Source organism: Mus caroli, unplaced genomic scaffold (assembly GCF_978045245.1).
Source record: "Mus caroli unplaced genomic scaffold, Mus_caroli_1 scaffold_15, whole genome shotgun sequence".
In the NCBI taxonomy this organism is placed as follows: Eukaryota; Metazoa; Chordata; class Mammalia; order Rodentia; family Muridae; genus Mus; species Mus caroli.
Window position 1 is genome coordinate 82,227,783 of NW_028227270.1, and position 9,427 is coordinate 82,237,209.

Here is a 9,427-nt window from a genome sequence, read left to right on the forward strand (position 1 = left end):
GTATGGCGGATGCATTTTACATTTTTCAAGCCTTTGACGTGGATGTTTCCTGACACCACCCCCAGATCTGTGTCTTTCTTCAGCAGTGATGAGTGTGTCCATGTCCACACTGTAGAGGACTGAAGGTTGCCTTTGAGATATTTGGAGAAATGGGGGGCTGAGTGAGGGGAGCCAGTGGCCACTGCATCATTTTCCAGAGCTCTTAATGCACACCTGTCCATGATAGAGGCAGAAAGTTTTTACTGTCAAAAGGCAAAGGAAGGACTAGTAACAGCTAACATGGAGCCCTTCCTGTGTACTAGACACCATTTTGAGTGAGTCCCAACCAGCAGGCACTATAAACTCAGATAATGTGAGTGTGAGAGGTTAAGTGGCTCACGTGACAGCCTGCTAGAGTCAGGACTCCAGCAAAGCCCTGGCTCCCCAGCTGCTGCCTTCACCATGGTTGGTCCTCAGTACCCTCCCTACCATCGGCTTCTTGCAAGGCGGCTGCCTGGAGGCTGAGAATTTACAAGACGTATGGTCCTCTAGAAATAACACATCTACCCACATTTTCCTCCGCCACAGCCTGTCACACAACCACACCTAAGTTAGGGAAGACAGGAACACATGCCCAGCTAAAATAGATGCCCTAAAAACCAGCCATTGATGCTTGGGCCTTGACATGTGTTCCCAAAGCAAGGTCTTGAGTCACTCACCACTCACGCTTGAATGTCAAGTGCCAGGAACAGGACTCTGAGACAAGATCTGGGACAGAGAGCAGCAGTGTGAGGGCAGAATGCCAACAAGGAGAACTCTGTGCCCCCTTTTCTGCTTGCGCTTAGTCGGACAGTCTCGGGCCTTCAGCAGAGGCTGATGAGGAATACCCAGAGTGGGAAGCGGTGTTAATACATATGTGTAGACACGAGGACTGTCGGAACTACTGTCCCAGCCACAGAGGTCTCCAGGCCTAAGTAAGCCATTGTGCATGCAGTGCATGCCTTGAATCCAGTGGGTTGGAGGCTGGAGCAGGATGAACAAGACATGGCAGGACCTGTCTCAAAAACAAACAATGCCCAATACTGATGAACCTTACACTATGTTAGGAGGATAACTGTAGACAGAATTTTTGCAACCTATTTTTAATAAGGATCAGCCTCTCCTCTAGCCCATCACCCAGCGGAGGTAGTGGAAGAGAGAAGTTAGTAGGATGAGGGAACTGGACCTGCTCAGTAGTTCCTGGGGGTGAGCTCAGTCATCTTGGGCAGCAGTGCAGTCCTGTAAGAAACACCAAATAAGATCCAGCAGCTGCAGAGCAGTCTGTTCAGCACGCCAACACTGGTATGAACCGGCCTGTACAGTCCAGTCCTTTAAGTAAGCAGACACCAGGCAGCTATAGTTCAATTCTTAAGAAACCACCAGGCTCGCCAACCTGCCTGAGGTGGGCTGCAGCAGCGGCAAGCTGCCACAAGAACCTTATGAGCAGTTCTTGGGCGAGTTTCTCCCAATGGTAGCGTTATCACAGTTTGAGCTCAACAATGCTATGGAAGGCAAACCAATACATGTGTGTCCTTAGTGAAGAGAGGCGGGACAAAGAAAACCAAGCTCAGTGCTCATCTCCCACTGTCTGCGGGGTTATATCTGTACTCCCTCATCAAGGGTCCTTCCACCTGTGTCTGCTTCAGGAAAACAGTCTCTCACGTGTTTGCTCTAGCAAGACATCCTTTCACATGAGTGCCCCAGCAAACTATTGTTTGACCTAACTCGCTTTCCAATGAAACTAGAAGTTTCCACTTCAGATAACCCTTGCTCTACCCAATACTTTCTTACACTGAAAGCCTCTCATTATGGCTCCAGTGTGCTGTGGCAGCTGATGAACAGTTATGACAGTTGTACTTAGACATTGGATTTGATCAGTGCCATGGCTCCAGACCTTTACCTCTGTATGAAGTTGGTTGTGTTGTTTCTGGGATCTTAGTGATTCTGGCAGACACAGACCTATAAATATTTGTACAGAAATGAGTTCCAAATATTACCATGACAGTAAGATGCATCTAACTCTTTTCCCTACAGTGACAACAGGAAGGAAAGCAATGACTATTGTCCTGTCCTTCCTGTTCTTTGCTAAGCCGTTCACTTTTCAGTAAGTACTTTATGTATAAGGGTTTCAAAGTTAGATACTGGACTTCATATTTCACCTTAAACAGCAGTGTTTTTCTAACTTTTACTTTGTAAAATTTATGTTAACATGTGTTAGCCTGTTGTCCTCCACAAAGAATTCTTTTCATCCCAGTCTCTTATCTATTAAGTGCTTTTTCCTATTTTAGGAATCTGTGCATGTCATTTTATATATTTTAGTTACCCAGCTAAGCCCAGTGGAAATGTGGTCTCCTTACCATGGGACTGCATGAAAGGGGAGTGTATGACGGACACAGAGTGACTGACTGGGTGAAGGGTACACACCAGTGTAACTGACTGTTACTGGGGTGTGCGCACCAGTGTGACAGAGTGGGAGCAAGATATATGTTCCAGTCTGGCCAACTGTTTGTGGCGTGTCAGTGTGCCGATGAGAGTGGAGTATGCCATGCACAATGACTGAGTGCATATTTCTCAGGATAGCACGAGTGTAACACATGTGCTGAGTAAGCGACTGTTCTTTCCCACTTGTATATATGTAAAGGATATGTTTAAAATTCATGTGTGTCAAATTTTTTTTAGTGCAATTTTTCTTTTTCTCTTTCTTTATTTTTTCTTTTTTTTAATTGGGTATTTATTTCATTTACATTTCCAATACTACCCCAAAAGTCCCCCACACGCTCCCCCACCCACCCACTCCCACTTCTTGGCCCTGTCGTTCCCCTGTACTGGGGCATATAAAGTTTGCAAGTCCAATGAGCCTCTCTTTCCACTGATGGCCGACTAGGCCATCTTCTGATTCATATGCAGCTAGAGTCAAGAGCTCCGGGAGTTCTGGTTAGTTCATATTGTTGTTCCACCTATAGGGTTGCAGATCCCTTTAGCTCCTTGGGTACTTTCTCTAGCTCCTCCATTGGGGGCCCTGTGATCCATCCACTAGCTGACTGTGAGCATCCACTTCTGTGTTTGCTAGGCCCCGGCATAGCTTCACAAGAGACAGCTATATCAGGGTTCTTTCATCAGTTACAGAGACAAAGTGTAAAATTTTTATTTATAGCTTTCTTGCACAACAATAAGTGATAGAAAAATATTCTGTAAATTGTATCCTAATGATTTTGTTGTGGGTTTTGTGAAAGTGTTCAGCAGTCTTTTTACTATCATGTGTTTGAAAGTAATTCATGTGAATATTATAGGTCATTAATACAAACCTAGTTTACAAATAGGTAATTTTAAATAAAATTGTAAAATAAATACCCATCAATATATTACAAGTTGTATGTTGTTTATAGATAACCTTTCTTTATATGCTATCATACTTTAGTAATTAAATTACAGTGAGCCTTTGCTTCCTGCAGACTGTGTCCTTTTTTGTGATCTATGTTCCACTTTACTGGGACAACCAGTTGAGTATTGGGTTGAATATACAGTGTAGCCTTTGATAGACAGGAAGCTGGTATTTTAAATATAGTCTTAAGTCTTTTGGTAAGTGTTAGACTTTGAATATGCCAATAACCTCAAAGTTTAAATTACTCTCACTTTGTAAAACTTTTCCTGTATGTAATCAACCTAGTTTTTAAGGCTTCTTCTGTACATGTAGACAATGAATTTTGAATCAAATCCACCTCCTACTCTCTCCTCTTTAAACTGCTCCTGGCCTCCCCTCCTGACGTTTCTGTCACAACTGAATTATTGTATCTTTCATTAACTACTGAGTCTAATTGGTGCTGCTAGTCTGTGAGTGGATGTAGGGTAACACACAGCATATGTGACCAACCTGGGGCTGCATCCCTGAAGAAAATTGATACTCCCTCCCTTGGCATCCATCATCTGCTAGTACCGTCGCTAGGGGGAGGCTTCTTGGTGTTTATATTTTATGTCAACTGGACACAGTCAGGAGTCTGCTTATAAGAGGGAACCTAAATTAAGAAAGTCTCCATCAGATTTGCCTGTAGGCAAGCCTATGGGCGTTTTCTTATGACGAATATGTGAGGACTCACCTCACTGTGCACAGTGCCATCCCTGGGCAGGTGCTCCTGGGGTCTATGCGAAAGCTACCTATGCAGGCCAGAAAGATGAAACGGGTAAGCCATGTTCCTCCATGGTCTCTGCTTCTGTCCTACCTTAACCTCCCTCTGTAGAAAGGGACTTGGGATGGGTAAGCCAGACAAAGCCATTCTTCCTTGAGTTGCTTTTGGTTATGGTCGTTAGCCAAACAGTGGGAACCAAACTGGACCAGGCTTCATGAACCCCTCCCGTCTCTATCCAACATACGATTCTAATACAATTATTTAGACCTCTAATATCGAGTTTTTATGTGATTAAAGTAATTATGGGCTAACCACTCTATGCCTTAATTGCTAATATCCACTTTTTCATTTCTTTTTTAGGTATATATGGTCTGGCTTGTTAGTTGTCCTTGGCATATTTCTCAATGTTTACAGCAAAAATATGGATAAAATAAGATTGCCATCGGTGTACAACATGATAAAGAAAGCTATGGACATGAAAAAGTCAAGGACGTTGGCACAGACTGTGTAGAACTGCGTTCTCCTATTTAAAATAAAGCTCTGTGGGAACAACCATTAATCAATTCACTTTCCAAAAGCTTGTGATACAAACCAAAGGATCTGAAGGCTGCTGTCAGATGAGCAGATTGTACACCCGGTGGTTCCTTGGCATCTGCCTCTACAGAATACAGGCTTTTGATCAACTCCAAATGATCAAGAGCCCACACCTAGGACATGTTGCAATAAAGTCAGTATGAAGGAAAGTGCTTCCTAGCAATGTTCTGAACATTTCACTGGAAATGGACCGTGTTGTAAGACTGATTGGAAATCCTCCCAGCCTGCAGTGCGGTACTGTGAGTGCCACTGTGTCTCCATTCCGTTTTGCTGGTGTTATTTAAATTCTTCTCTGTTATAAGAGTGAACTGATGATTTGAAGTGTAGAGAAAATACCATTCATTTATAAATAAAATTATCCTGTGATTTTTTTTTAAATGGTGTTTTAATAGAATTTGTTATGGTGGAGAATGGAGATGGGATGAAGGGCTAATGTATACTTTAAAACTTGGGTTTTTAAAGTTTTGAGAAAATAACATTCACTTAAATAAAATTATCCTGTCATTTTTTTAAAAAAAACAATGTGCTAATAAAATTTGTTATTGAAGAAAATCAAGGTGGGAAGAAGACTTACATACACTTTAAAACTTGGGTTTTCACTCAGAATGTAAAAATATTGTGAAAGCGTCCTCATCTCTCCACAGGAGGAAGCGCTTCAAGGAAATGCGCTGGGTTTTAGAATGCCACGGTGGCCAGCTTTACCTTGGGTTTTTTAATTGGAGGACTGAAGTGAACATCTTAAGTTATATGGAATTATCCTAGCTCTTTGTATAAGGGTGAAATTTGATTTCAAGGTTCAGATGAAGTGGGATAGTTTAAGAAACACAGGTATATTTCTTAACCTAAGCAGCACTGCTTCTCAGATGCTAATGAAATCTCACAGTCTAGCTGGGCAGTGGTGGTGCACGCCTTTAATCCCAGCACTCGGGAGGCAGAGGCAGGCGGATTTCTGAGTTCGAGGCAAGCCTGGTCTACAGAGTGAGTTCCAGGACTGAGGCTACACAGAGAAACCCTATCCTGAAAGAGAGAGAGAGAGAGAGAGGGAGAGAGGGAGGGAGAGAGAGAGAGAGAGAGAGAGAGAGAGAGAGAGAGAGAGAGAGAGGAGAGAGAAAAAGAAAGAAAGAAAGAAAGAAAGAAAGAAAGAAAGAAAGAAAGAAAGAAAGAAAGAAAGAAAGAAAGAAAAAGAAAGAAAGCAAGCTAGATAGCTTTCTTTCCAACAGTTCTGGATGCTAGGAACCCCACACTGAAGGTGCTAACAAACCTGCAAGGGCGGCCTCCTGCTTTCTAGATGGCTTTTCTTGCTGTGTCCACAGGTATTGAGTTCTAATCCCATTATGAGGACCGCGCCCTCCTAACTCCGTCTCCTAATGCTGCCTCTGGGAAGGTGGGACTTTACAGGTGAATATGGGGTACATAGACATAGCCTGTTACTTCAGAACATGACCATACTACTTGGGTAGGTTTGAGTCTAAACTTCTGAGGTTTGGTGCCTTTCAGTAGGAATTTGTATAATTGCTGTATGCATCTGCTCACTGTGTGTGTGTGTTACATTCACACATAGCTGAATGTGTGTATAAGAGCTGTTACTCCTTATTTGCTATAATCAATATGATTAAATAAATCCCTTAGTGTTTATGCTAACAGTGACCGTCACATTTTGTGATGGTTACTCTTAAGACTCCATTATACCTAATGGATACTTAAGCTGTTCTCTGCTGTGTGGGTCCTGCCGAGCCTGCGGTAAGGAGTTCTTGGATTTCCTTCATCGGATACTCTGCTGGTTGTTTTATAGTTCCCTTATCCTATATGGGAAGCATTTCCAATCAGTTTCATTGTGCTGCCTTGAGATGCTAAGCAGTTGTGCTCATTAGCTTTCCCCAGTCCTCGAGAACCCAAGCATCCTTCTGCCCTCGTACTTTCCTTGGATTGTTCCCTTGGCCTGTTGCCTGCTCATCATCCCAGCCTTGGTTTTAAGTCGCCACTTGTCACCTGTCACTATCACATCGCTTTGCTTCCTCACCCGTCAGATGGAGACACACTTCACCATCTCTATGCATAACAGTGAAGTAATCGAACAAGTCTTGTTAAGATGATATTGAGTGTATATTTTGAGCCAGGTTTTGTAGCATCTTTCAGTTACACTGTTTTATTCCGAACACTGAAATCAGAATTAAAAATACAATTGTAGAGGTTTCTGTGTGTATCAGGTGCCGGGGACTATTACATGTGATAGTTTATGTTCTCTCAACTACATCACTGAGCATAAATACCATCCTTCTCCAAGTGAGGAAGCTGTGCTGGGATGCTTGATGCTCCTGAACATGGCAGGTTAGTATAACAGCTGTCTTCAAGGCAGTCTGGTCAATGTCATGTGTCACCTAAGTAGATGAGATTATGCTTGCTCATATTTTCACAGCTGTGAAGGCTAACTTAGTACTGAGTAGCTCTAGATCACACACTGCTGCAGGGCCTTGAATGAGTTTTCAGAGCCAGTTTTTATACTCCAAAGTATTTTTCAGTCCATTGTTCTCCACTCTGAATATTTAAGTCCCCACATTTAATACGAGTGCTATGACAGAAGTTTGTCCCCTCTCAACATATTGGATTCTGGCTTCCAGAGCAATGATCCAGGAGGTGGAACCTTTGGAAAGGGTTTAAACTACAGAGAACACTCACGAATGAGACTATTGTATCTTTGTTACAAGACCTCAGAAAACCTCCCCTTGTTTCATCACAGTTTATTGCATTGGAGGTGCAATAAACTGGCAAACTGAAGCCCAGAAGAATGCCCTTAGCAGACCTTGGATATCAGCCTCCAGAGTGGGAGAGAAATTTCTGCCATGATGTTTCAAGATAGCCGTAACTGATAAAATACTAAGTGAAGAATTTGTAAGAAAGGCTGGAACCATTCAAAACATATACATACAGATTATAGATGTATTTGTTTGAAGCATGTGGATACAGATTATTCCTTTACCTGTGTCCATATTTACCTTTGTCTTATATAAACAGTCAATAACTGTCTCATACAAGAGTAACCAAAGAACATTAACATTAAACCAAAAACACTGAAAATTTGAGACTTTTGCTATGTTGTATTCCTCCCCCCCCTACTTAATATGGAAAAATAACAAAATCTTTCTAAGAACTTTCAAGCATGTTAGTAATATGTAGACAAGTTAGAATTCTCAGGAAGACCTTGTCTACTAAGGATTGGATTAGTCATTATCCTCCATGCCTGGCAGGGAGCCTCTAAATCCCTAAACTTTACTAAGTGATGGGAGTGCCTTTCAACCCTCCCAAACCTACCAATAGGTTTATTTTACTGGCTGAGCTGTCTCTCCCCAACTTGTGAGCCTTGTATTCTGAACCGTTGTCGTACTAAGTTGCTTAGAAATGACCACGAACATGTTTATCCCAAAAAAGTATTGAAATTGTGATTCTCTTACTTCAGCCTCCCTTATAGATGGGACTGCTGGCCTGGGGCCCTAAGCCCAGCCTCAGGACCTTGTTGCTAAGGTCCTTGTTGGCATATTTATAGGGCTTAAGGAGAGTTGGATTTAAGCTTGAGATTCTACCCCCACAAACTGCTGTGCAGCATTGATGCTGCTGGACCACAGACCACCTGAGTTACAGGTCCAAGCTTCAGATGGTGCCCAGCGTCTGAATACCTTATTTGAGTCATTCTCACCTGTTTTTCTCCATTTCTCCATGGCCCAATTCTATATAAGCTCTCTCAGAGTCTGCTGAAAGTAAAATAAGACGTTAGCATCTAGTGGCGGTAAAAGGTTCTTTGATCATAACAGATGGTTGAGACGTTAATATTCATAACGTCTCCATGAAAATGACTCTTCCAGCCTTTACCAAAGTAAGATTAAGCCCTTAATCCCCTCCCAGTCGAGATTCACTGTTTTAATGTCATGAAAGTCAGTTTAAATAAGTTTTTGTGGTAGCGACATGAAAATACTTCAGTGGTTTGCTGCTCTTGCAGGGTGAACCACACATTACAGGAATAGGAGACATAGTCTTAGCACTTAGGGGGCTCTTAAGAATGTCAGTCACGAAATATCTTATTAACCATCTCATCCTGTAATACTCCCAGTCTCTAAAGCATTGTAGGCCATTGCGGATAATAACCGGACTCCCCAGACTCAAGTCCAATGATCACAGATCACAGCCAAGGTTTCTTCTTTCTCTCCTAATTCACTGAAAAGAATTAAGCAGGAGACGAAGCTCGCCCTCCTTCCTGTATCAGCAGTACATAAGCACATAAAAATTTAACTATTTGGAAAGGAATTTTTCATCCTCTCTGGAATAATCCATTGCTGATCTATATCCTAAGTGCAAGATTTATTTTTGTATGTGATGAGAGAAGTTCATGAGAGCACATAATCATCTTTGGCTTCCAGTTATATTCTGTTCATCATGCCGGCCTCAATATCTGTGCTGAGCAACGCAAGCCTGTAAAATCTCAGCACCGTTTGGATGTGTGAGCACCTGCCATGGAGCCGCGGGAAACAACCCAGTGGCATAGAGATGTCGGTCTTAAACAGGTAGGAGTTATCGATGGATTCAGGCAAAGCAGGAAGGGACCAGTGCATCCCAGCAGCCAGGCAAGCAGTGGATAGGACCCAGCTAAGGCTGCATCAGGGAGGGAGGGAGGGAGGAAGGAGGGAGGGAGGGAGGGAGGG

At 42.7% G+C, this 9,427-nt stretch overlaps 1 protein-coding gene across 9 annotated transcripts in view; it reads left to right on the plus strand.

Moving 5' to 3' along the window:
- The window catches only part of Slc35b3 (solute carrier family 35 member B3), a 29,212-nt gene extending 24,098 nt beyond the window's left edge, over positions 1–5,114 (plus strand). For 8 of the 9 annotated variants that reach the window (XM_021180884.3, XM_085831159.1, XM_085831162.1 and 5 more), the window contains 2 exons: positions 2,053–2,122; positions 4,503–5,114. In XM_021180884.3, the coding sequence (XP_021036543.1) occupies positions 2,053–2,122; positions 4,503–4,653 (221 nt within the window). In that variant the 3' untranslated portion in view covers positions 4,654–5,114. The remainder of the gene's footprint in view (positions 1–2,052; positions 2,123–4,502) is intronic. The other variant, XR_015045439.1, reaches the window with a different exon arrangement.
- The last annotated feature ends 4,313 nt before the right edge of the window (positions 5,115–9,427 follow it).